We start from the raw sequence: 27,986 nt of genomic DNA, 5'->3' as shown, positions 1-27,986 counted from the left end.
TTCACAAACTCCCAGCTGCCAGCACCTGCCTTTCATTCACAATGCTTCTGTGGAACTGTGACCAAAAAGACAGCAAAAAACAACTTCTTAACCAGCTCAGGCTCTAGAAAAGACCACATCTTTCTTAAGTAGCTTGCCTCTGAGGAGGAATTCACACTAGAAACAGAAGCTACATGTCTCTCTCTGTTGGACATTTCTTGGCCTGTAGGATGTTTGAACAGATTTCCTCCTCCTCAAAACACATAGGCTTTTTCTTTTTCTTTTTTTTTTAATCCAAACAGTTCGTATTTTTTCATAGCATCTGAAAACCTGTCCAAAGGGGCAGAGGATTACGAAATATCTCATTAGCTGAAGAGGAAGAAATGCAAAATATTTATTCTCCTATATATCTAGATTCAGGTATTCAATGATGGTTGATCAACATCCATGCTTTGGTGGACAAGACTCTTGCTCCTTGGAAATGACATACAATTTTTTCCTGCATTATATACCATTCTCCTGTAGAGCTTGAAGGGGAGTGCTGCTTTTAGTTAATAGATTGCTTATCAGGTCCTTTATCAGACGTGTGCACGCATCATTTAGTGCATTGCCAGGAAGGGTATTTCTTCTGTTCTTTTGCAACTGCACTGGTGTTTGAGAGCTGTCATGCTTTTGAGCTGTGCGTGGATAAATCAGCTTTTTCCCCACAGCGATTGCACTTCTATGTGCTTGTCAAATAACTAATTAGACTGTGGCAATCATATAATCTTAATTACTACTAGCATACCTAGCAGCTGTATTTTACATTTTATGGTTGCTTAACAACTGTGACACAGTGAACAGAATATTGGTATCTTACTCCATTTCTCCGGTGTGATTCTGTGTGTTCAATTACCATACATCCTACAATCCCCCCCACATGCTATCTGTTTCAGTAATATTTCAATTCACTGCATTGAACAAGCTCCAGAAAACGCTGAAGCAAAATTGCATTTCAGGGAGACAACTGCAGCACACACACGTGATCTGAGACAGTACACAGTTGATTGTGAGAGGAGATGTGGAATGGTCCTTCAAAAAACAAATTCATAAGCTTGATTTAATTGGTAAGAATAGATGTCATCAAAGAACTAAAAGGCCACCCATCTATACATCTGTTATCCACCACAAGTTTGAAAAATCAAATATCCTTCATAAGATATATACATATATATTTTTATATGTATATATATTTCATGACAGATCATGACGAAAAAGCACTTGGGAAACAAAACTTTTAAAAGGTAGAACACCATTTTATTCAAGTTATTAAAACTAAGTAAAATGGCTTAAATTGATACTGCATAGATACCACCTTCTGTGTCTGAAGAGGGTTTTATGGATTTGCTACCAATGGTCCCAAAGAAATGCCAGAATATTTTGCAGATAAAAAAAATACTAGCAACCAGCCATGAAGACAATAAGAAACTGCAGAGACAGAGCGCTAAAACTATTTCCCCATCACACACAGCTAAATCTTCACCTCTTGAGCATCACCGTGAGATGGTGTTAACAACATAGACGGCTGTGTGCGATATCACAACTCCAGATCAAAAAGCAACTACTGCTTAGTAAACTGAACCATGTGGTGTGAAACAAATAATTCAGGTTTTCTTTTTTGAGAATGTTACTTAGAGATGGCACTTGCCAAGAACAGTGAAGTAGCTATCGCGTATGTGCTGTAACGGAAAATATTTAGTAAGGGAGAGGAAAATGCTGTTCAAGAGGAGGACTGTGCTTGTGGTACTGGCTGGCTCACAGCTTGTTTCTTCCGTGCCACAGCCATGCGCAAGGCCTGAAGAATCATGTTCTCATTGTTCATGATGTTGTAATTAGTCAGCTTCAAGAGCTTGTTGAAATCTTCTGCTTTCAGCGAGACCTCCCTTGTTGAGTACGGGGAGCAGAAACTGGAGATATCAACCTTGCCCTGTTCCATTTCAGCAGCACTACGTGACATGCCTGTCAAGGGAAAAAAGGAGGGTGTTTTTATAGTCCCAGGGAATTACAGTACTCTGATAGACTATGTCAAGAATAATTTAGACACATCACAGAGGCAATTGCTATGAAGGCAAGTGCAGTGCTATGATCTCTGAAAAATCTACTTCTGAACAAAGTCTATTGGACTTAAAAAAAAATAGTGTCACTAAACATCATTCCATTGCAACCAGCACCTTCTACTGGCCAACTCATGGCACGTCATTTTATGTGGTCACAGACGCTCAAGTCTTACTTACCCTGCAGGTTCTTGAGTAGAATGCGTAATAGAGGTAAAAGGAATAATGAGATATAAAGAACAGGAGGAAGCAGAATATTAGTAGCCTTGGAAATCATCACAAAAACGAAGCCTGCATCTCAAATACTAGCACAAAAGGACAAAGTGACTGTACTAGTTTATGTACTATTGCTTTGATTTTCCAGCATATACAACCAACATACTAAACAGGCCAAACAGAAGGCATAGTAGCCCTCCACAGAACCATTCTACACTGTATAGGTATTTCTCCCCTAGATCTGACTGTCATAAAAATACATAATCTGAAAAATATGCTTTGTTCTACATGCTAAAGATCACAAGAAGAAACTAGTTCCCGTTCCTTTACTTGAGGAACAAGTTTCTTCTTTCACCGAATTGCACCAAGGCTCAAAACTAAAATTATGCGCAAGATTTCACCTGGTTTTGCAAAGAGTTTGTGTCATTCCATTTTGCAATGTATTCACTAGTAGGAGCAGGCAAACAAACAATTTTTGTCTTGGGATGAGACAAAAACACCCAGGGAGTGAGAAAGTTCATTGGGTCAATAAAATAAGCTGGGTACTGTTAACTTACCAGGTGCTACATATCTTTGGAAGGTGTCATTCACTAATGGAAAATAAAGCAGCAGAGGAGCTCCCGGGGTGTCTGCACCATCGAACATGTAGCACTCCTTCAGGTTCTTCTCATCGTCCTTCAGCCCAATGCTGGGAAACGGAATTCCTTGCTCCGAGAAGTATCTGCAAGCCTGCTCCAGGGGCTGGACATGGCCCAACAGCAGCAGTGTAAGGAATGGAAAAGATACCCAAGATCAGGCTGCTGCCAAAGCCCAGTAATTCATGCCAAGTTGCACAAAATAGACTGACAGCACTGGACAGCCGGCAATAATGTGAGCACCTGCAGCCCCCGGGACTGTTTTTCTCTTGCCCAAGAAGCTATTTGGAAACAGTCTTACAGGAAAACACCTAATGTCAAGACGGCAAAGAGAGTCTAAATATGTATCAATGCACTTCTCTGAAATGGGAATATGATTTAGGAACAGAGCGGCTTAATTCAAAGCATGTTATAGAGCATCATTAATTAAAGGAGAACTAAGTCAGAAAAAGAGATCTAAACAAAACTAAATTTGTGGTCCAAGACAGTAAGATTCACAGTCACATTGTTTATATAGCAGTATAACTTGTGAGTTGACCTTAGTAGACTTTAGCAGGATTTTGAGACCAAATTACACATTTCTATAACTTGGAATTCTAGAAATAATATGAGATTTCAAGCTAAGATATTTTAGATCTCAAAATATAGCACTAAAAGCATTTATCAGAAAGCTCATTTGTGATGACAAAATTTGTTTAATTATCTAACAAAACTCTGGAGAACCACCTCAGTTTGTTTGAATTAAATATTTCCAAAACACTTCAGAGTACAAGAAAGAAATGTAGTGCAAGTTATTACATATGCCTTTTTTCAGCTGCAGTGGAGACAAATATTTTTCATGTGGCATCACAGTGTAAGAGCGGCATTAAAGTATCTTTCATTTGAAAAATGACAGAACCTTAACCAGTGAACTTTGTGTTTTCTGTAGTGCCCTTCAGGGACAGGTCTACAATTACACGTCTATATTTGGAAGTCTAAGTCTGTCTTTTTACATGGTGAATACCACTTTCAAAACCTATATAACCATTTTAACCAAACCAGATTTCTGCAAACATTGTAAATGCATTTGTTATCTTGCTTCAAGGCCACTATTTAAGGAGAACTTTGTATTTATTAAAAGAGATAAAAATAAAGATGAAGAAATCCTTCACCTTAGATTGTTCTTGGACAGCTAGAAAGCCACGTATTAAAATATGGGCTAATAAATCTTACATATTATTGTAATTGAAGTTGCAGCTCAACCATCATAACTTCACTGTGCCACTCTGTAGTTCATTGATGAAGCACTTAGATATTTTCCCCTCTGGGAATTTCCATTCTTCTTATAAGGTTTGGAAACACCACGTTACTAAATTCCACTAAGTTCTACATTTTAGAGACAGCTGTCTGTAAATTGCGGAACACAAAGGAAAAGCCATTACTAAATAAAGACAGTTTTGAGACTTCTCACCGAGGTCTGTGATCCACCAGTGTAATTTAAGTGTATGATGACGTCCACTTTCCGCTCTGGTCTCATAAGGGGTGGGCAGCTGGTTTCAAAGAAGAAAGCTGCATCCACCAATTCCAGGTGCTCTGAGTTGCCTCGCAGGTCATTAGGAGAGGTGTCTAGCAAAGTGTCTAAAGAGTAAAAGATACAGAGCTATTAGAAAACTGCAGAAAGATATCTGTCAAGTTAGAAAGCAAAAGGAAAGCGAGCTTTCCTCCCATCCAGGATTTTCCCTTTGCTTTAGAATAGCATGCAGCAACCCTAAAGCTCCCCTCAGCCTCTCCACTCATGTTTTGTTGGTGTTTCCAAACCCATGAACTGCACCAAAACCTAGGCAGGTGTTCCATATGTGCAGAGCCCTACCCCAGTGATTTTCATCCCAGTGAGGACTTTCATTACCAAAAACTGAACAGTTGTATTACTGAAAGTGAAAGACGTGAGGGGTTACTTTGTTCTCCATCCTCTCCTTTTAGCAAGTACTAACAGCTAACCACAAAGCCCACTCACTTCTCTTCAGGACATGCAAACACCCCTTGCTAAATCCCAGCCCCTGCGTCCTCCCCGATGACCACTGAGGCATGTAGGCTGGAGTGCTGTCCACACCTTTCCATTTTGTGAAATGCTCCTGCTGGATGTACTCGTTGTGCATCTGGAAGCCCCTCAGGAAGTTGTGGTACTTGGAGACAGCAGGGCGGTCCGTCAGGATGTCCCGGAGAGTCGTGGAGAGGCCACTTGTAGGAGTGAACATGCATGTAGCCATCTCATATGGTTTCTCAGGCAAGTCCGGTTGTTCCTCTAGAGACACATGGCATAAATGACGTGCAATTGAATTATAACCACAGTTAAGAAGAAGCTAGAGCTAGGCATAAAGAGGAGAAAGGATCAGCGACTCTTCTGTACGAATAGTAATCATGTGTTCACAACTCTCAGCATTGCGTTATTTTTTCCCTGTGATCTGATTTGAGTTCCGGTTAATTTATTGACAAAAATATAAAATTACTTTTGTTTTCTAAACCCCAGTTGGCTATGTTTGACTAAAGAAGCATTTTTCTCATAAAACAACATGATTTTGGTACACATTAAAGTAATTCATTTTTCCAAGCAAACAAAAACTGGGGAAAATTATTTTACCTATATATTTGAGGTGATTACTGCTTTTATATTCCTTGTAGGTTAAATATGAAATTCAAAGCTTATTTTGAAAAGACCAGAAAAATCTGAACATTTTCTTTTTAAAGCAAATATTTTTACTTTTAAAAAAACAATTTGTTCAGTTTTGTTTGGGTGTGGCCAGCTGAATTCAACACAAACTTGCAAATTATTTATATAAACACAGACATAAGAGTTTGATTATTTTTTTTTTCAAAAACATAATCCAAGTCTGTTCACTACAAAATCACCATCTTTGCTTGAGTTTTAACAGGAAGGTGCCCATGAGTATTTTCAAGGAACGGTCTTTTAGTACGGAGCTGCCTCTCTCAGCTGGTGTACCAGAGCTCCACTACATTGACTTCCTTTGACCTCTACTAAATCTTGAAGTTCAGTCAGTTTTTGAGGGAGGAATGCTCTGTGCAGCCTGAATAGATATTGGAAAGGAAACACTCAAGCTTCTCTCTAGCTAACATATAGTTGACATTTATCTTATGTATCCATCCCTATCTGCTTTCCATCAATATCTGTCTTATGGTGCCTTTCCTTCTAATAATCATCTCACTATTTAAGCAAAGCACTGGCTAGTCAGTCAAATCAATTCACTTGATTTTCCTGGTGCCTCCCATACCCCAGGGCTGAGAGCATCAGAATGACAGAAAAACTCAAAAAATGAGAAACTTGAGCACAGTTACCCTATCAGAGGGGCCTGGAGGAAAGAAGCCATCAGTCAAAGGGTACTTGAGATTTACCTATTTCGGTCACTTTGTCTTGGGTCCACCTGTGCCAGAAGTCCTCTGAATTGTCAGCTGCATGCCAGGCATCCAAAAGGTTTTTGGAAAAGATACTACTCCACATTCCTAGGAAGTGGGAGAGGTATAATAAGTAGTGCTGAGGTAAACATGAGGAAGTTATTTTAAAAACTGCCTTCTGGCTCCTTCCACAACTCTTCTCTAACTTTTTCATATTTCTATCCAATTTTTGCATAAGTCCAGACATCTATTTCAGTGGTAGAGCTGACTCAGAAGGCAAACTTATTTCAGAAGAAATTTCAAAGTACTTTCTCTTCCGTCATATTTTACCTGGATTTTTTTTGTTTTGAGAAATTTTACATTGTCATTTTCCTACTTCCATTTCCTTTTTCCTTGACAAAGAAATATTTTCAGACAGCTCATTCCTCAATTCCCCTCTTTCTTGCCCTGTTTATTTCTTCTTAACATTTCCTTCAGCTTCCACAAAGTCTCATAGATTTCCAAATTTCAAAGTGTTTGCAAGCTATGGGAAATGGTGATGCTTCAAAAGAACTCATGAAGGTACATAACAACTTATTTGTCCATTTACTTTCATTTTAACTTAGTCCAAATGATAAAACCACCTTTTCTAGCAAGGGAAGTTGAGAGAGCCTCCGGAGACATGCTGAATTTCAGCTGACTGACACAGTACCTCTGCTGCCACATGCAGAACAACAGGTTTCTGGGGACTAATTTCCAGAATCATTAGTGTTTGTATTAAAATCTTGTCACTCCTGCAGGCTGGTGAGTCACCTTGCATGAAGCAGATCCGGGACTCGGGGAGCTTCTTCATCAGGCGACCCATGAAGAACTCGCTGCCAAAATCCTCCGCACGAATGAAGGCACCATACTTCAGGAAGCCCACCTCGTAGGGCGTGAACTCCACCCACTCTGCCAACACACACCCCAACAATGTTAGCCCCACTACTAACAACAGTCAAGTCACCAGACGTGCAATAAACCTTTCAGGCACCAGCCCTTGCAGGCAAGGTGGCTTAGCACGTGCCCTGAGCAAACCCTGCTGACAGCCACCACTGAACCAGCTATCACACTGTCTAAAGGTTTGTGAAAGAACAATGTCAGGGTTAAGGGAAAATTTAAATTCTTCTTTCATCTGGCAAGTGGGAAGTTTTCTCATGGAAAGTGGACTAGAACATGGGTTGACTTCTATTGCCTTTTAGCCAACTGTGAAAAACATACATTAAGCAAACTTGAAGCTTCTTTCTTTAAGAATTCATAGTGTTTCTGAGATAGTGTCACAGATCTATGTTGTGTTGTTACTCTGAAGATAATGACTGAATATGCACACTTACATTCCAGGAGATCTGACAAGATACTGAACTATTGCTGTCTATCCTGTGGGTACACACTTTTTACCTGTCTGAACAGGACTTCTCTTGGAGTGAGAATTTAAAACAAATCATCATTATTTACAGTATCCCCATGCTGTATCTCCCCAGGTTAAAACATAGCTCTTTTCCAGACTTGAAATATTACCTCTAAAATCTTTTGTGGCAACTTTATCCTTGACATTGAGGGCAAGGTAGATGGGCAGCGGGTTCTGACCCTGATTCACTGCCCGTCGTTGATCAGAAAGTCTGTGGTGGCATTTCTGGATTTGGAAAAAAAACAGCCCAACAGTTAGCTGATAATCAGTTCGCTAAAGACATCAGCTTATAACATCTGAATATAGGATATAATTTTCCTGAACTTCCTCCTAAATTTACTTCCATGCGCTTGAATAAAAGAGGTCAAGAAAACCATGGGAACAGGAATAATTGTTGTTAAGATAACCAGCCATGTTCTACATTCAATATACAATGACAGTAATGAATTGCTTCACGTGGTATTCTAACTTTGCATTGCTAAATATAAGCAAAAAAGTAGGGCAGATCTGGGTAATTCAGCTATTACCACATACTTCGCCTATTAAACATATGAGTTCTTCAAGGCAGCATGTTAATGACCCTTCCAGTCAAGATTTTTTTTAAAAACCGTATTGAAAGTTAACATCCACAGAGGAAAAATCCTTGAGCTGTCCAATACTAACAACTTATCTTACACATGAAATAGCGATTTTGAGTGTACTTCAGCCACATTAAATTCTAGCAAATTTTGCAAAGTAGCACTGAGGCAGAAGTACAACGTGAAATATGATATGGAATGAGAGTATTTCATTTTATCTAATTCACCTAGGCAAAATATAAACCATGTTTACAGGATTTTAAAATAAAATAAGTTTTTCCCAGCTATTTTTCCCATCAACGATCATCAGTCCGCTAGTTTACATAGAAGGTTTTGCTTGTGTCATTACAACAAAATTAGGAATGGGAGGTTCTGAGACATCAAATCCAAAGTAGCCAAAAAGCACCTCCAAAATCACAGTTTCTGTAGCTAAGATGTCTCAGGATCTATATACTGTCTCATCAGTAAATCACGAAGTGCAGTAAGTACACACGAGGTACCTCTGCAGTACAATCAAGGTATGACTGCAGCTTGTGTAAATATTGCAGCAGTGGAGACATAAGAGCACAGAAGCATAAAAAAACACCTAAGAACCTCAAAAATTTCTTGGACAGCTACAAAGTTAATCAGCACGCTGGTTACTTTAGAGCTAGTCTGAGCATTTCTGTGTTACATTCAATCACACTTTAGGCTTCAGTGTAGACATATGCTATGTCTCCAAGTTATTAATGTAAATAAGTGGTGTTCTGCCTACATACCAAGTACAATGTTATTGGCCAGGTGTCTCTTCCTAGGGTTTTACTTTCTCATAATTGTCATAAGGACCAAGTCACCAACTTTATGAGTAGAAAGATACATAGATGTTACCCCATCATTTAACATGGATTCAATCATGAGCCCCCACAGATCAATAAAAGATGTTTTATGTCCTGCTTGGGTCCTTTGGCTCAGCTCTCTGTAATAATTCCTCAGGCTTCTCATGCAAAAAGCCCCCATCTTGCACTTGGCTGCTTGCTTCCGAGCTTCGATAATTATTTCTCCAAGATCCTTACGTGACCAATCAGCATCTTCATACAGTTTTGTCATGGTCCTGCAGGCAGGAAGCATGATGGCAAGTGGAAAGAAATCACAGAATCATAGAATGGTTCGGGTTAGAAGGGAACTTAAAGATCCACTAGTTCCATCCCCCTGCCATGGGCAGGGACACCTCCCACTAGACCAGGCTGCTCAAAGCCCCATCCAGCCTGGCATTGAACACCTCCAGGGATGGGGCATCCACAACTTCTCTGGGCAACCTGTGCCAGTGCCTCACCACCCTCACAGTAAAGAATTTCTTCCTAATATCTAATCAAAATCTCCCCTCTTTCAGTTTAAAACCATTACCCCTCATCCTATCGCTCCACTCCCTGATAAAGAGTGGAGCCGTCTTTCCTGTAGGCCCCCTTTAGGTACTGGAAGGCCGCTATAAGGTCTCCTCGGAGCCTTCTCTTCTCCAGGCTGAACAACCCCAACTCTCTCAGCCTGTCCTCATAGCAGAGGTTCTCCAGCCCTCTGATCGTCTTCGTGGATGATCACGAAGAAGATGCTTTTGCTTTTCAAGACGCTTTTGAAACTCAGAGGATATACTTTGCAGAGCTTTGCGCGCTTATTGTTTTATCTTTAGGTCACTCTCCTCTTTGAGGTTAGTTGGAGCAGAAATGCAAGTCTAAAGGCAATCACTCCAAAATCTGGGATCCAACACAAGCAGCTATACCAGTTGTCTATGCTGCTTCTGTCCAACAGTAAATAACAATAAAGGATCATTTTGCATAGGATTAAGGATGTTTGCGCTTCCAATAAAGTCTCCTCTTTTGGTTAGGGGCAAGTTACTTCAGTAACACCAAATGTATGATGCACAATAGGCCTTTCATGGGTGACCCTGGCATTCATAGACCAAAGATGGAAGTAATAACTCAATAGACCCCTTTTACACTCGCCAAGATCTAAAACCCTAGACAGAGCGTGGGTTTTGCTTAACACAACAAGATCCAAACAACAGTATCAAAATGCCTTCTCACCATGTTGTGCCAGAAGAGCCACTGATATATGAAATGCAATCCAGAACACGCAACTTTTGAAGACCCAGAATACTGCCATACATGGCAGTGAGTGCTCTTATCCCACATCCCGCTGTGGTCACAGCCACTATAGGCACCTGTTCAACACAAAAAAGGGCAGAAAACATAGGTGGAGAAATGACATTAAGGCACATTTGTGTCAAAAGATGACAAACATGTAAAAGCCACATCCAAACACTAGTAAAATATGTAGATAAGAGATAAAGCAACATTGCTCTGAGTTATAAATAGTACAATTTGCTGGACATCACTGTGGGGTATACTAGAAGATCTTGGCACTTCAGGAAGGATTTTTAAGAAGCACAGACCAAACTCATTGGTTTAAAGCACCTTCAAACGATTCACTTGAAAGACAAGCGGAAATAGAGACATTGCTCATCCAGACAGACTTTTGAGCTCTCCATCTGAGATGAACCTGGCTGCAAACAGTGCCCTGGAGAAGGATCTGCCGACAGAGGTCCTCACTCCTCACCTGGATGGAGGTGAGAAATCACTCCTCATCTCCAGGCTTGAGGGAAAAGAGAGAGAAAAATTCCCCAGCAACGCCTTTCCTGGTTACCTCATGATCTTGCAGATCTTCCTCCAGATGAAGAACATCCTTCAGTGCAGCAGCAACCACCTTCCTCCGGTTTTGCAGGAAATTCTGTTCATCGGTGCACAGGTCGAACCCCAGGCGGGCGTCTAGGTTTCTTGGCCTGAAACACAGACCCTGAGTCCTGAGACCAGGGCACAAAAATTATTATAGTATCATTCACCGTGGTCAACTCCAGCTATGCTTGTGTGTGTTTACAGACCAGTTTGTGGACAGTATAATGTAATACATGAGAAAGAGCAACACCACAGACAGGCCTCTGCTAATTGCTGTAGCTGCTAACAAGAATGTAAATGGGAATTCAGAGCAGAACATGACATACTGTCCTGGTATGGTAACAAGGTTCCTCCAATACACTTTGGGTTTTATTTGCTTATATAATTTATTTTTCATGTTTCAGTAGTGCCTGCCATATGTGCCTGTAACTAGATAACCGCTGTCAGCACGCACTGCAGTTGATTAGGGAAACAGCTACCATGCCTTGGTGTTATTTTGTTTGTGTAATACAGGAATATGATTTCTTTGTGAAGCTGCTCTCTCCATCTGTGGGCATAACAGTGCCCACAAATCGAGATCTCCTTACCGAGCAGCACTAACAGCTTGGAAACTTGGAGGAAAAGGGCCCCATGATTTAATTCTCCATCGCTGAAAAAGGAAAACCTGGCAAACAAAAGCCTGCAACCCAAAGATGAACAACACCTCTGCTTACAACTGGGCCTGCATGGACCCCTGCTGATTTCAAATGAGCTTTGCGTAGGTGCAAATGTCTCCCAGTTACAGGATCAGGTCTTGCTGGAGACTCACTTACCATTCATTTGCCCTTGTGTACAAGTCAATTGTCCTGTCCTGAAAATCGCAATACAAACAGTGTAAGCATGCTCAGGTCATTAATGCTGCGCCTTCCTCCCCCACTCCATCTACGGGCTGAGTTCCACTATCTTTGCAGTCAGCAACGCAGCTGCAGAATCTGGCCAGCAATGGTCTGGGTTGTGAGAGGTATAACGAGCTCCAGTACAGCCTGGGTTAAATAGAAGTGGGCCGTTCACCCAAGCTTAGGTGGCCCCTAGGGGCTTAGGGCCCCTCAGCTTTTCATAGCTGAACACCTAGTTTGACCTTCATTTTCTGGGAAGGTCATTGAAAGCTGGGCATCTGAAACACAGGCATATGGGTGTTCTCTGCTTTATCTTCTGCTTCAGGCAAATATATAGTCTTTACAAATATAAGTCTTAATTGTGATATCCATTACTGTTAGCTCGCATACTATGTTGATGAACATATTAGATATGTCCTAAGGAAATTAGTTTAAGCTCAGAACAGGATTGAATGACATGCCTGGAACCACATGCATAATTAAAAGACACATTACATATTGCATAGTTGCAGAGTGACTCTCATTCACACCTTACAGTGTAGCACATGTCATGTCTAACAGGAACTGAATCATCACCCCCCAAACTGAATGTGTGTTGGGCTGGTTTTTATTAAGAAAGACTTGTTCTCACCTCTGCTATTGTTATTTTCTCCTCTATAGGAAGCGAGTTCAGAGCTAGAGTCACGGACTCATTCAGATCCCTTTCATTTTGACTTGATATAGACTGGAAAAAAAGGTAAAAAAAATAATTAGTTAACCATTTACAAAAAAAGGAAAAAAAAGAGGTAAAAGCAGTCTCCCCTGCTTCGTTTATACACATGCACTTGCCAATTCCCTGCATACACACGCAGGTCTTAGAGGTCCCTGAAGAAATACACAGTAAAGAGCCAGCTACACATTTGCAGCCATCACGTACCCTGCTGAGCCGCCTCCGCTGGGGTAGAGCCACAGTGAGCGATGACTGATTATACTTGATGTAGTGGAACCTGGCCGGGGAGGTCGGGCAGAGGCAGGAGCTCAGTGTGTGGGTCTGTGTTCCTTCGTACGACCCGTCCACAGTTAACGCAAACTTTCTCTCTGAAGCAAAGGGGTTTCAAACTGAAGTTCTCCAAAAAATGTGGATAATTTGCACAGTAATGTATGTTTTCCTTAAGTAATGACATCATTTGATACCCAAATTACAGGATAAATAAACAGTGACTTATGTGACCCTTTGGGTTTCAGCTTCAGAGCTCGGGTACAGAATGTGCCGTATAATAACTATTGCTATAGTACCATTGCACAATGTACTGTGATTGTTGAGACTACTGCTCTATTTATCACATGATTCACAGCTCATAAAAGTACTTTTTGGCAGAAAAAAGTACTTTCTCCTGAAAATCTGAAATTTTCCAAGTACCTCAGCTATACCCTCCTGGACACGTTCCTGTGCAACCTGCTCTAAGGTGACCCTGCTCTGGCAGGGGGGTTGGACTAGATGATCTCCAGAGGTCCCCTCCAACCCTATGATTCTATGATAAGACAGTATGTGGTACTAAAATACTATTCTGGCATAATAAGGTATTTTGAAAATTTCAGATTTTGGGGAGAAGCTGGGCTTTTGTGTAGGAGGGTACAGTTCTCTCTAGAACCAGTAAAATCTCAGTCCCTCTGTCATGTTTCCCTTTACTTCAACCTGCAACATTTCTTTTGAAATAATTTCTAGCACTTATGAAAATAATGTCTGGTGGATTTTGGCCTTCATATAATAAGCCTCAGATATGTGTCTTCAAGTAATTGAAAAATGGTCTTTATATAGAATGGAATCAAGCCAGGTTCAAGGTGAAATATACTCTGTAAATCCACAGACCCAAAGGTATATATCAGTCTTCAAAAGAATTATCCCACTCAAGAATTTTCAGCTACATCTAGCAAACTTCTTCACTGTGACAACTAAGCTCAACTGGATCATCCATGTGCTTAAGCAGTTTGCCGGATGGGGGCTATCAGGAGATGTCAGAGTGAGATGTTTGAAAAATTGCATAGGAGATACAGAGGTCCACAAGCATGGACTTGACAGGGTAGTGATGCACGGCTTAAAATGTGCAACAAATGTCTTTGGTAATATACTATGTGTCTTGTGTTTCACCTAGTGGCATGTTTTATATTGTTATGCCGAAAGAAATTTTAAGAAGTTAAACTGATAGAAGAATCCGAGTCCTCATTCCGCCCATTTTCTTTGTCTCTGAATCCAGAAACAACAGGAGTTAGCTCAAAAATATTCAATTTCCTGCACAAATACGTTGGAACATTACAAGCATCTGACAAGATGCTGTTATAGAGGAAAGTATTTTGTAGGGAAACCAGACCTCACGCTCATCACACTACATTGTCTAGCAGTATGTATATTTTTGATGAACTACAGCCCCTTACACCAGTCACTGGCATCAGTGAGATTTTTGTCTTAAATAACTTTAAACCAGGTTGTTCAAGTGTAAAACACTGTGTGCTTTTGCCATAAAGTGTCACCCAGGTTTGCTCCATAAGTCAGCGAAAGGCTCACCTGTACTGTCCTTCCTCATCCTCCCGCCATTCACCTGCACCTCCAAACAGGAAACTTCACGGGACTGTAAGAGACAACCAGGGAAAGAGGAAAAGGCATTCACTGTCAGCAGAGCTCTGCCTCGGCCAGTCCCTTGGGTATGCGCGGGGGGCAGGGGGCTAGGGGCATGTATTTCAGGGGAGAGGTGGTGCCAGCCTGTAACCCTCCTACCCGCTCTAGAGAGGTAGCATTGGGCTTCCGCATGGGAAATAACAGGTCATGTCGAGATGAGGAAAGAGAAGGGATCTGCTCGGTTCCACCTGAAGGAGCAGCCCCACAAGGACCAGGGGGAGGACTGGCCGCAGGAGAAGGGTCCCTGGGCTGGGTGCTCAGCCCAGCTCTCCCCGGGCAGACGGAGGGACATCGTCTGCCTGAGCCCAGCTCGGTTCGGGCAGAGGCAAGTGCTGGCGGCAGCTCACAGCTTTCGGAGCTGCAGCCTCCCCCAGCGTGAGTCACTAGCAGGGACCGTTTGGGAAAGCCAATGCTGACACCCGCTTCAGCTTGCCTCTCGGCCGATGCCTTTGTGGCACCATATGGAGCAACCGCCCCATACCTTTAATGCTAACCTTGCAATAAGCATTGCTATATGGCAGGGAAAGGATTATGAAATAAAAATTACCACTAAAACTCCATTAGTAACAATGTTTTCAGGAGGATCCGGACTAAAAGACAAAATGGAAAACAATCAACTCAAAACCAGCACTCTCTTTTTTCTGTTTGCTTTGGTTTTTTGTGTTGTTTTTTTCTTTTTAAACTCTTATTTAATCATTATTGCATTATGGTTATCTTTAATAGTCCATCTTTGGACAGACAGCATGGGAAAACAGCATCAGAAGTTCCAGCTGGACATTCAATCCAATTATATCTCACAGGCTTGAGTCTGAACTTTAAACTATTTATGGAGATCTGCTGAGGAGGAGCCCCTCACTGTATCAGACAGGATCAATTTCTGACACACTGAAGCAAATTATACAGGGATGGCACAATTACACTATTGCCCTGTATTGCTCAGTTCAAACCTAGGGGATCAGAGCTGAAAAGCTGGTAAATTCATGCAACATGCCATAACAAAAAAGGAAAAAAATATTATCATTTACCGTAGAAATCAACAGCAGTACTAGGACTGATTTACATGCCCTTTCTCTTCATTGACTGTACAGTCAGGACAAAAACACAAAAAACCTTTTTTGATCTATTCCCACAACTAAAACAAATTCTAAGTATCATTTTCCCCGCATTCTTATGACAAGGTGAACACCTGTGATCCCACTGTAAGGAGCAAGAGGGGCTTGAAACTTAAAACTTCCTCCTGTGCAGAATGCCCCTTGCAGCCTGGTGGGCAGCAGCCATCAGGGACGTCTCCACACTCCCATCGGCATCTGTGCTCACTTCTCGGTGTGTCTGGATGCCTGGTGTAGGTGAACACACATCATGCACTGCCATGCACCCCTTCTGCATTAAATGCCCTACACAGGCATTTCCTGAACACCCATAGTTCCCCGCTACTTTACTCGGATGGTGACAGTGTTAGGGGGCTGCAAGTGTAAACTGATGTTTTGTGTCAGTAACATTTTGTCTCTGGCTTACATTTCTGTTGATCACCCATTTGACGTTACGCACCTGCTCTCCATTGTGAATTCAACCTCCAGCTCCTCTTTTCCCTGAAAAAGAGAGTGAAGGCAATCACTGCAGGTTGGTCCTCCTATGAAGAGAGATAGTCTACAGGAATCTGTGCTCTTCAGAGGTCTCGATAAGCCAGTGTCTACCTTTTTTTACTGCACATGCAACAGATTTAATTTTCTTCAAGTTGCATCTGTTATACTTCCAGTATCACATACTTCTAATGTCATATCCACTACTTCAGCAGACTCCTAGTTTAGACCTTTCAGGACAAATGTAATACATACTGCAGGGCCTCTTGGCAGTTGCTCCCCCTTTCTGCAGTCATAGGTTCCCACCGCCCCGGTTTCACAGCCCACCTGCAATTCCCCTTTCCTTTCCCCTCCCACAAGCTCTCACAGTCCCCACTGATCCTCAGCACGAGAGAGGCTGGATTTCTCTGGTGTATCCAAATCATCCTGCCCCTCTCCCAGCCTTCACCTACAGCCTGTGCAGATGGGCCTGGTGGCACACTAACATGGTGGCACACTTGGGCATATGAAGCCCAGGGTGTTCTGGAGGGTGTACTTCCGTTTGGTGGAGCCTGCACACACAGACTTGTTACATGCTCAAGACTTCATCTTTGCCTTTTGTAATTACCTCCCCCTGAGATTTCCTTCCTCCTTTGCAGGTTTTGCTGCAACTTCCATTATCTTGTCACCCTTCTAGTGTGAGCACTAAGGAAAACACAGCATGGAGAGACAGCCTTTCCAAAACAGGTATCAAATCAAATCAGCGCTCACTCAAGGATTTCTAGGCCTAAACACTGCCCTTAAAAGTTCAGTATAAGGTTGCCTCAACCATATGAAATCAAGACCTGCTGAAAAATTCACTTTTTTAAATAGTTCAGTTATGCAGGTATTATGTTCATTTTCCAAATAAGCTGAAGGCCACACCGCGTTTGCGATTTATGACTGCGGATCACTTCTTTTATTTTAGCCTAACATAACACACAGCTCAGAACCACCAGCTTCAACTGCAAAGGGACGCCCAAGACTATTGGGCAGCTGATATTTTGACATCAGGGACAGCAACCAGACAATCAAGTCCAATGACATTGGCCAACTCTATCTGTAGAAGCAGCACGCGAAATCTGCCGTAATTGCAGAAGCAACACTGGGCATCAACCCCTGAAACAGATGGGTGTATTCAGGTGCCTAGGTGGACAGTAAGAAAGGCTTGTACATGGGGCACATGAAAGAGAAACTGAGCCTCACCTAACCACATCTCCTTAGCTTTGTCCTTGAATTTTATCCATACCTGTGGATTCAGCTGGAAACATAGCTGAATGTTTTCTCCAAGCTGGATTTTAGAGACATCAAAGAAAACAGTAAGGAGATGGTCATCTTGAGTTACGTTGTCCTCATCACAAACTTTTAGCTCCAGAATGTTCTGTGAGAAAGAAAAAAAAATAATCATCTAAGGTTCAATAAATATAGCATGCTACAGATATTTAAATTTAGCTGAAGGGATTTGTGAAAGAAGTTCAAGAATGAAAAAACAGAAATTTTGCAGTTGCTCTCTACAGACTCTATTGACTATGCAGGCAGATACAGTCGTATCCAACCATCGAAAGCTAAATAGCTACAGGAAGAGTGTGAGAATGCTTCATAAGGGGACTCAGAAAGACCCCCAGAGTGGAAGGGCCGTATGGTAGGTTTGATATCTGCTAAGAATACCTAGTGGGGACAGCTGCGCTCCTACCTTAACCTGGCTCTGAATCGTGAAGTGGAAGGTCTCATTCCATGTCGGGTTCTTGTTGTTCTGGACTGTCTTGGTGCGGAACTGCTGCACTGAAGCTGTTGGCAGGCTCAGGCTCACATAGCAATCAGACTGGGTTACTGTTGAAGAGAGGGAAAGCGTGAAAGCAACGGACCAATGAAACACATCAAGTATCCCATAAGGTGTTGCACGGTATGAATTTTTAAGCTCTGTACACAGGATAATATGCAGAACACAGGCCAGGATGCTAACTAAGGTACCATCAAGCTAGTGCTAGACAACCAGCTTGCTTTACTCTTGTGAAAGCCTGGCAGTTTGCTCTTCTTGAGAACTACTTCTTTTAATTGCTAGAAAAACAACAAACATTCAAAATATACAGTTACATTGTACTCCTTTTCAAAGAGGTACATAACCAAACTGTCTGTTTATGTCAGACTTCAAAGGTTTTAATTCTGAAGAGCCACCCACATGCACAGGGGCACGCACACACACCGCAGCCTCACAGGGCTGGGTGCCGTGGATGGTTCAGCTGCCTGTCGGGAGCATGAAGCAGACAACGTTAGCAGCTGTGACAGGGACTGACAGACAGACAGAGCCCAGCTCCTACATACTGGGCTTCCACAGATAGGCATGAACATGCCTTAACGTTTCTGGGGTAGCTCTGGCTGTAAGTTCTGTCTTGGATACTTTCCGGAGCAGCTTTCTTTTCTCTAGCATGTCTGGCTGCCAACACGGTGCAGGCAAGAGCTTGTTGCACTGAAGGTTGCCATGAAGCCCCATTGCTGTCACAGAAGGCAGGTCTTCCACCAAGGCACCTGATCTCAGTCTGCTTTCTTCCCTTTTGGAAAGTTAAAGGGAAAACACATGTACACCACAGAGCTCAACAACAGAGCTTTTCAAGAAAAAAAAATTAAGAAAAAATTAAAAAAAAATATTAAATGTGGAGATGAATTGCGTTTAGTCCTCTCTGAAATGGATTAAAATGAGCACATATAAGAAAAGCATTGAAGTTGAACAGATTGATGGCGTAACATTTGTTTTGGGAAGCAGCTGTCCTGAGGCAGAGTTTTTGCCAGTAAAGCTCTATAAAAAATATTGCTGAATTTCACTACTTTCATCTGCATCTCTGTGCCTCAGTCAGAGTGGTAAAGGTATTTGCAACATTTGGTGTGCAGGTGAAAGCTTGTCTGTGCTTCACAGCACAGCACGAGTTGACATTGCTTCTCTGCACAAGATTGCATCACTTTGATGTTTCAATTAGAGGTGTGCTCAGGTCATAAAATTCGCCTATGAATTTCAATGTTTCCAGATGTAGGGAGGGCAGCTTTAGTGGTTTTGCTGTCCTCTCTCAGCTGAAGAGGCCAGCTGTAAAGTTTGACTTCCCACATGAGTTCTGTTGTAGGTGAGGGATGTTCAGGGCCAAAACTTCGGTATGAAACAGTAGTTAGCAGCAGACTGCAGCGCTTACATCATCAACAAGCACTTTCATTCTGAGGTCAGAATAATCTGCCTGCAAATACGTTTTGTCATCATTATGAGGAAATAAAAGGCAAATGTGAATCATGAGGTTAACAATACTGTGACCCCACACCCAAAAGTCAGGGATGATCACCCTACAGAACACTATCTGTCAGTTAGGGATGACAACCTGCACAAGTGCCAAAGATAGCATGGGGGACTATTGCCCATAAATGCCAATCCCATCATTAGTATTATATTTCCTCTATTTGTAGCACCACCTACTCAAGCATTCCTGCCGTTGCACAGCAGACACACCTTCATCTGAATAGACTTAAGTCTTGTCCCACTTAGTTTTACCAGTAGACCTGACTTTGGAAAACACAGAATAATTGACTTGGGCCTTTATTTCACTCCATGTGTAACTGAAGTATTAACAAAGCCAGTATTTTTTTTTTCCCCTGACTCCCCTGAGACTTATGTCATCTTTGTTTGAGTAACTCTGAACGAAAAAAGAGTAGCTTTGACTGATGAAGGTAGTTGTGGTATGTACAAAGATATATAAATCCTATAAAAATATCAGAACACATAGAAATCACCTGAGCTTCTAATAGTCCTAATAGCTCCCAGACTTCTGTATGCACACAGGAAATGTCCATATGAAAATCTTTATTAGCTTTTGGGAAGTCCAGACTGATACAAGTAGACTGCTGTCAGCTCTTGACCCTGCTTGGAGGAGGATCAGAAGGACCCGAGTCCATAAATCTGTGAGTGAGCTGAAGTTTATTTCATCGACATCTCCCAAATAGCAATAAATGCTCTGATTATGTCTGTTGTGAAGAAAAAGTATTATTTCAACAGTCCACCTTCCCCCTCCCCCCCCCCCGTAATTGATCACCATCTGCTGCTGCACTGAATTTTACATCTTTAAGAAATAACGGCTTGTCAAACAGCAGAGCCCTGGCTTCTCATTTAGATCTCCAACTTTCTCTGGGGGACTTCTCACACAGCCACTAAACAAGCATGCTTCTGCCTTCCCATCTGCAAAATGTGTTTGATGAGGCCTTTTGTACTTCAGACGTGTCCTCTGAAACCTAATTACTGCTTGTTCATGAACTATTTTCCGGCTGTTATGAGGGAGGCACTTACAAAACTCAGGATCCTTTTTGAAACATGTGGAATACTTCAGGCCCATATTCTGCCTGACCAGCTCCAGGCACAAGCAGATGTGAGAACTGGAACTCCACAGCGCATTCTGTGCCCAAGCTGGTTGGTCACGCCGCAATACCCCATTGCCTTCTATCAAGTGCCTCTCCACATACACGGCTCCCACTGCCAGCCACGTGCCAGCAAATCGTCATTATCCGGGTACGTAAGCCTAACCACCACCTAACTATGGTGATTATGCTCCCACATGATATGCACAGCAGAGCCTCACAGCAGCGGTCGCTGTGTCCCTCCCCTCAACCACGACACGTGAGCAGCCATCAAACGTGCTCGGGGTGGCAGCCGTGGTATCACTATGGGGCAATATCCTGCCAAAAAGCAGGTGTGGCAGCAGGTGTTTATGACAGCACGGTCTCTTCGTCCAGTTATTACACTAAGTTTCTAATTATCTTCCAGGATAGCAGCAGGACTGGATCTTAATTGCGCTTTACCATTAGAAAGCATTACTGCAGCATGACCCATGCTCAGAAACACCGCAGCCCCGGCACCGTGCTGCATCCCAGACAAGAGCAAGGCACCAGCTGTTCTGGCTGGAGCTAAAATCTCACCTGCCTCATAGACAGCTCAAATTCCAACAGGGCTAAACCACAAACTTTTAATTTTAATTCTACCTCCTGTTTGGATGCTAACAGACACAACTTCCAGCCCGTTCGTAACCTGGGCAGGAACCTGGACATCCTCCTCCTCTTGGACTACCTTTAAGTGCTCACATTGAGGCTATTTCTAGGGGGTACATTTTTTCATGACTGTTTTTCTTGTTGTGCTGAAGGGATGCAAACCACAAATGTGGTCTCACACAGAGTTTGCCCAGATCATCTTCTCGTATCATGTCTCCCCTCACTTGGGCCCATCCATGTCACAAAATATAAACTGTCACCACCAGCGGAGGAAAGCATTTTTCATCTTCCTCCCACACTGTGGAGCTGAGCAGAGATCTGGCTGTGGGTGGGTGGACAGGCAGGCATTGCTGTTTTCTAGAGTGCAGAATATTAGTCAATTTAGGTCATTGGGCCTTTTTATATTCTTTTTTAAATAAGAAGGTGTGTTACTTCTGTAAAAGTAAGCACCTTCCTTCTCAAGGCCCTTCACAGTCGGACTATCAGAATTCATTCAGTCCTGGGAGATCAGTTTCTGCCTCCAGGGAGCATTCAACATTAATCTCCTAATTGCTAAACTTCAACAAAAAGCTTTCACCCTTTCTCACACCCTGCCCTTCATATAGGGTGAAGGACCCTACAAGTATCCCTAAAACAGTATCACTACTCTCATTTACATACCTCCTTAAAATATCCCTTTGCTGAGATGTTGCTAAATAACCTTACTATTTTTCCCCCCGTTTTCTCCCTCATTGGGCTTTATCAGTCCACATCCTCTTATTTTATAATGAGATTTCAAGCAGCACCCAGAACAATAGGCTGTTGGTACGTAATTGCAACTGCTTAAATGGTGAAGTAAGTAATAAATAACAATGAAACAATAACAACAGTGCAGGAACAAAACACCGGAGGAAGTCTGTGGGTTCCTGCAGTAAGTATCGTATTGGACCATAGTTCCTTGAACAATAATGTATTTCACTAGCTATATTTCTTTTCAGGATCTCAAGGGCCTTTTCATGAATCAATCTCGTACACGGCAGAACTGCTACTGCAATGCCATAAAATATGGGTTTTGATAAAAATAAAAAACATACTTAATAATTTTATAAAACTTTGTACCAAAAATAACGTAAGCCTTATGTAAAAAAGTCCAAAACTTGGATGTTTCCAAAAATTAACAAGCCTAATTTAAAAAAAAAAAACACCACCATAAAATCTTCAAAAAATATCATTTGCTTAGTAAAAAAATGCTGAGGAATATTTTTAATGCTACACCAGTCAAGGTTCATTTATCCCGGGACCCACAGGCAGTGTCCACTGAGGAGTCTTGGATGTTTTCAGGAAGCAGGGAATGATGGATTAAAATTGCTCAGCTCTGCATCCCCATCTAGTTGCATATTTTCACCTTTTTGTTTAACCCTCAACACTCTGTTTTCTTTTATTTTTCATTTGTTTACTCCACTTAATGATTTTGTTTCTCTCCAGTATCTTTTTCTTTAGTCCCTTTGTCTTTTTTTGGGGGGAAGTATTTTTGATCTTGTTAGGGATGGACCAGAGAAGAATTTGGTGGTGGGTGTCTAAGGAGGAGTATAAGGCGGCAAACATCATATAATGCTCTCTCAGCCCTCACAATTTCACTGGATTTTTCTTCTATGAACTTGTCCAGTCTCTGCCTAGAACCCACGTAAACCTTTGGCATCTGTTATCTCCTGCCATGGGGAGTTCCGAAGCTGAACGACACACTGCAAAGACATGCCCTTCCCTGTGTTCTGGAGCTATAGTGGTTGCCCAAGGATTGTGAGAGGCTGAGCTTGAAATTTGAAATTCTTTACAGAGAAAGCCCTGTTTTTAAGGGTGGGTTGGATTGGTGCACATCCAAGTCTCACCCCATTATGGAGTCAGGATGCAGATGGGACACACACCCAAATCTGGGAACTGGCAAGTGTTCACAAGTCCAGGAATATCGAGAGCCCCAGTGAGGCTGACTGGGACGTGGGTGTACTCAGTGGGAAGGGGGAATCTGGAGAACACAAACAAGGCACTAAATTCACAGGTGGTATCAGTGATATCAGCTATGCATCAATGCACAAGTGGAAATTAATATTACAATCTACACACTGATGGATCAGTGGGAAGAAGAGACAGCGCAAGGGTGCATTAAAAAGATTCAGGGTTTAAAAAGCAGAATGAAACAACTTAAATTGTCTTAGATGAAAATCTTATGCATTGAACTTCCATTAAAGGTCTTGTATTATCTGTTCCATGGGAGATGTTAGTGAGGTTTTGAGGATCTATTTTTATGGATTGATTTTCCCATCTCCATTACCTGGAAAATGGAGCAGATAGACCAATAATGAATTTAACCTGTGGCACCAGGTTGGAAGACCTTCTAAACACTAGATGAGTATTAAACAAAGTGATCCAAAAACTCTACAGAAACCTAGTGCAAGAAGGGATCTTGAGAGGAGGAAATAAAATGGGATTCACATCAGAAACAAAAGGATGGGCACAACTGGTGAGAGACAGAAGGAACTGATTTAAAATCTTAAAAAAAATCTATAAGATGACTGAGAAATAGGTGACACTTGCCAACTTGTTTATCTAGAAAAGTTTAGACGAAAAAAGAAAGTGATAAAAACAGAGCTAGGAAAACAAAGAATAAGAAAAAAAAAAAATCACTCTTAGGAAAATGATACTGTAAAGAAGTCTATATCGCTGGTGATGGAGTCCACGTGCTTCTGGGTTTCCTAAGGCTGTGACAAGCTACTGTCTAGGGAACTGTAAAGATGACTGAAACAACTCAACAATATCCCCCCAGTTTTACACAAAAACCAGCAAAATTTTGTACGTGGTGCCTTTTTTATCTTAAGCCTCCCATTTTGCTGCTTCTCAGTGAAAGTCACATAGAGTTACCAACATGAAATTTACACTAGCTTTTACATTGCCAGTGAGCTTAACCAGAGGTTAAATTATTTTATTAAAACATTTGAAATACAGGTTTATTTTATATGATAAAGGGCATGTCATTGAAATATGTGGCTTCTACAAGTCTGTCTGCATAGAAAACTACATTCTGAAATGGTTTAAAAGCAGGTCTTTCTGATAAATGCAACTGACCAATTTTACACTCAGCAAAATCTAATGTTACTGGAAGTAAGCAGCTGTCAATCAAAATCAGATTCAACAATTAAGCATAAGCAAGGCAGTGCCATGACTAGTAGGATTTTCTTTTCCCACACAGTGGAAGTAACCAAGAAGCAAAACATTCACCTTTTGCAAGCATTGTTTTTGGTTTATTTGTGCAATTTTTTTCCCCCCTCAATATTTTGACTGATACTTCCCTTTCAAACAGATGATAGCTTGGTAATGTTGGCGGTGGATGTCTGACATTCTGTTTTGCAGGCAACATCCAGTATATGCTTCACAGTGTAAGGTAGAACAGCCTCAGCCTGGAAAGCCCGTGCTGTGGCTTTTCTGCTGCTCCAGACCCTGTGCCATGCTCTGAAAACACCTGTCATTCAAACTGCTCCTTTAAGCCCTTTACAGGCTGGTGGGACGTGTCTTGGACTGGGAAGCAGAAATGCCTGAGCATTTCTCTAACCATCCCTTGCCCTAGAAACTTTTTAGTATTGCAAAGGGCAGCATCAAAACGTAGGAAACTTCCTTCACAACAAAAATAGTTTCAAGACAAAAATAAAAAGCATTGATCTAGATGAGAGAAAGGTGGAGAGGAAGTTTGGTAAGGTCATTATCACGGAGGTGGTTTAACAGGACATGATTATGTGGGGAGATATCTGAGGGCTGTGAGTTTTCCACACCTCTTTCTTTCAGTTCAGAGTGCACATTTGTACCTTCAAATAGGTTTTAGCTGTAGCAAGGGATTTCTCTCCAGCCTATAACTGAGCTTCAAATCTCGTTTCTGCACTTTAAAGTAGTCCAGTGGGAAGGTTCATACAGATCCTTCTTCCCCGTATATTTGGCAACAACAAAGCTTCTTACTTCTTGTCAATAAAAATCAGAGTGAGAAATTCTTCTTCATACACCTTTGCTCTCTATAGAAACTATAACAGAACTCAAAGCAAATCACTTTGAAAAGGCCCAAACAAAAATCTGTCTTGCATCACTTTAACTGAACAAATTTAGGTTGGTCTGGTTCCTATAGAAGCTTTCTGGATTCAAATCTTTTATTTGTATAAATGAATAAATGCAAGATAACCAGCCACCTCCTCAGATTGGAGGTGATTGTCATTCACAGCTTTTTTTCCTAGTGCTTTGTAGTTCGGATATTTATGGAGCATTAATAGGCTTTTACATAACTATCATTCCGGGAAATTTTGTAAAAATAATTAAGAAAAGAAAAAGCTAACAGTGTGGGCCCTCAACTAAGTTTTGAAACATGGCTGTTCCTATGGCTGAATCAAATTTGACAGTCCATGAAAGATGACAAGTAAGCAGTCCTGACCTCACATAAAATATTCTGTGATAGACCCAGGGATGTACGGCATGGACATTATTGTAAGAAGCAACCACAGAAAGAAGTGCCCCATCTAAACTTCTTGTTTCAGCCTTCCCTGTGAATAAAAAAAGCTTTCTTTGCAGATTCAGATGGAAATATTTTACGCATTCTGTGCAAACATCTTCTGAACTACAACTGGTGGCTAGACTTCAGCAGTGCACTGACAAAGATATAAGAATAAATAATGTTTTCTAACTATGCTACCTCATCTTCAGCATACCACAGTCACACATCTACTCTCTCTCCTTTTATAAATACTCTATAGTGTTTGTGACACTCGGTTATATTCGGAGTTTTACAAGCATGTGGATGCTCCAAGGGTATAGAAAAGATACTCACACAAGTCTGCTTTCCTGGCGTTTTTCATCCGTATGATTTTTACAGTGAGCAAGTTGCATGGAGAGGGTTCTGTCTGTTGAACAGCATACAAAATGTGTGGGATGAGCATGCAGAGAGAAAGAACAGAGGCAGAGTCAGAAGTAGCATTGAAGTATGTATTTCAATTCAAAAATTGAATCCATCCAAAACATTTCTGAAATTAGGTTCTTCCTTGTGCATTATCTTCTCCTTCTTTCCAGAAGGTTTGCAGCCAGGTGTGGCCGGATACCCAAAATAAACATTTAATCACAAACCAAACCTCTGATGTCCTCTATTTTCCATTCTGAAGAAACTTGTGGTAACCCTCAACTTGAAGTGTCTGACGCTTACAACCCGGTCACAGAGATATGTATGACAGTGGGCCTTGCTGTGTTATTAATATATCTGACACACATCTTGGCCTGTGTAAATTCAAAGAATGCCATATATATCCACTATATTTCACAACAAACAGCAGACAATCTAGCAGGGCAGGAATTAGTAACGATATCATGATGTAACGATGTTGCTCATCATCTAGTTTATAGCTGTATAACTCCATTGTTACGTTTGACGTAGAGCAGTGCTGGCTCTCAGACAATGAGGACCACAAAATTGTGTTCCAGAGACCTATCCCAAACTGCTCAAAAGGGGAGGAGTGAAAGCAACACCTCTGTAATTATTTCTCTCTGAATAATTCAGCTGATCCAATCTTCCTTTAAGCAAAATTCACAGGAAAGTATCAATGGAAATCTTGGGAAACCACCTAAGCTTAAGTGGTTATCAAAAGACTTTCAACAAACCTGCCAAGAAACTGGTTTGATTTTGTCATCTTCTCCTGTCCTAAGCAAGAATCAGACAAACATATGGTACTTAATCAAAAGTATAGGGCCAGAAGGTGAGGTGCCTTGTTCCCTAGATAATTGTCTTTTTTAAAGGAATAAATAGAGGAAAAACTGCATGTTTTATGCTCTGAATGGCAAAAAAAAAAAGTTCCAGAAAACACACCAAAACTAACCAAAAAACCTCAAAAAAACCCAAACTTAAAACCACAAACAGAAAAAACCAAAAACCAACAGCAGCAAAAAAGAAAGAGCAAAACTATGTAGTGATGCAACAAGACATGTAAGAGACAGTTCATGCACACTACCTATAGAACAGGGAAATCATGGCAATGAATACATAGATCAACATATAACAACGTGTCACCATTTATTCCCTTATGCCCAAAAACTCCCACAATGTTTGAGAGCTATATTTAACACCTCATGTAATACTAGTTTCCTGGCTTTCCCCAGGCACTCCTAGACGTTACTGATACCTCCATAGTTTTCCTCAGTGTCTTGTTTTGCCTAGCCCAGTTGGATGGAAGTGAAGGACAGCAGCAATGTACAAAAAGATCTCCTTTTTAATTGGGGATTTTCAAAATAGTTAAATTACTGCAGCATTAAATTCCTTGCATTCCTGAAGGCCAAAAGGCAAAGTAGGCAAAAACCCAGGCAGAAACCCTGCTTTGCTCACAGCCTTGGTGCTGAAGACATCTCAGAGCTGAAGATACAGGAGGCGGAACACCACCTCCCACAGCAAGTCCCCTCTGCCACCAAGAGGCTGCCTGCACAGCTCAGCTCACGGCAGAGCGTCCTCCCTCCTTTTCTTACCTGGCTCTTGCTGTAGAACAGCCCCATTGTGATCTTTCCTGCCTCCGAGCCAGGTGCGAAATGTGGCAGCAGATGGGTACGGTGGAATCTCCGCCAGGCAGCTTCTCCTGCTTTAAGCTGCCGGGAGCAGGCAGGCAAGTGTGTTAGGGCCTGACTCAGTGCCGCCTCGCCCTGCACCACTGCTTGAGCAATCCCCAACTCCTCCTCCTCCTCCTCCTCCTCCTCACTGCCTGGGAGGTGAGTGCCTGCTGCACACCTACACCGAGGCGCAGACACCCAGGCTCTGGCACTGCAGAAGGATGGTCTTTGCAGCTGTAG

The 27,986-nt window shown here is 41.8% G+C and overlaps 1 protein-coding gene across 1 annotated transcript; it reads right to left on the bottom strand.

Moving 5' to 3' along the window:
* Positions 1 to 1,629: 1,629 nt before the first annotated feature.
* Positions 1,630 to 27,794, bottom strand: LOC128908788 (cytosolic phospholipase A2 epsilon-like). Its single transcript, XM_054199625.1, has 20 exons — positions 27,669 to 27,794; positions 25,993 to 26,065; positions 17,839 to 17,975; positions 17,395 to 17,526; positions 16,096 to 16,136; positions 15,095 to 15,137; positions 14,437 to 14,500; positions 12,811 to 12,971; positions 12,526 to 12,618; positions 11,832 to 11,869; positions 10,991 to 11,147; positions 10,372 to 10,508; positions 9,182 to 9,404; positions 7,847 to 7,961; positions 7,103 to 7,240; positions 6,311 to 6,418; positions 5,013 to 5,204; positions 4,374 to 4,540; positions 2,846 to 3,029; positions 1,630 to 1,977 (listed from the first exon to the last, which is right to left on the bottom strand). The coding sequence occupies exons 1-20, from the start codon at positions 27,693 to 27,695 to the stop codon at positions 1,739 to 1,741; spliced, it is 2,469 nt and encodes an 822-aa protein (XP_054055600.1). The 5' UTR covers positions 27,696 to 27,794; the 3' UTR covers positions 1,630 to 1,738.
* Positions 27,795 to 27,986: the final 192 nt, after the last annotated feature.

This window comes from Rissa tridactyla, chromosome 4 (assembly GCF_028500815.1).
Source record: "Rissa tridactyla isolate bRisTri1 chromosome 4, bRisTri1.patW.cur.20221130, whole genome shotgun sequence".
Lineage (NCBI taxonomy): Eukaryota > Metazoa > Chordata > Aves > Charadriiformes > Laridae > Rissa > Rissa tridactyla.
The sequence above is the reverse complement of the archived record's forward strand: the minus strand, read 5'-3'. Positions and strand labels throughout refer to the sequence as shown.

Excerpts from the sequence above, each read along its gene's own strand:
- LOC128908788 (XM_054199625.1), bottom strand. The coding sequence starts at position 27,695 with ATGGGGCTGTTCTACAGCAAGAGCCAG. Across the intron at positions 15,138-16,095 it reads GAATTCACAATGGAGAGCAG|TCCGGATCCTCCTGAAAACA; the intron begins GTGCGTAACGTC and ends TTTGTCTTTTAG. Across the intron at positions 1,978-2,845 it reads CCAAAGATATGTAGCACCTG|GCATGTCACGTAGTGCTGCT; the intron begins GTAAGTTAACAG and ends TTCCCTTGACAG.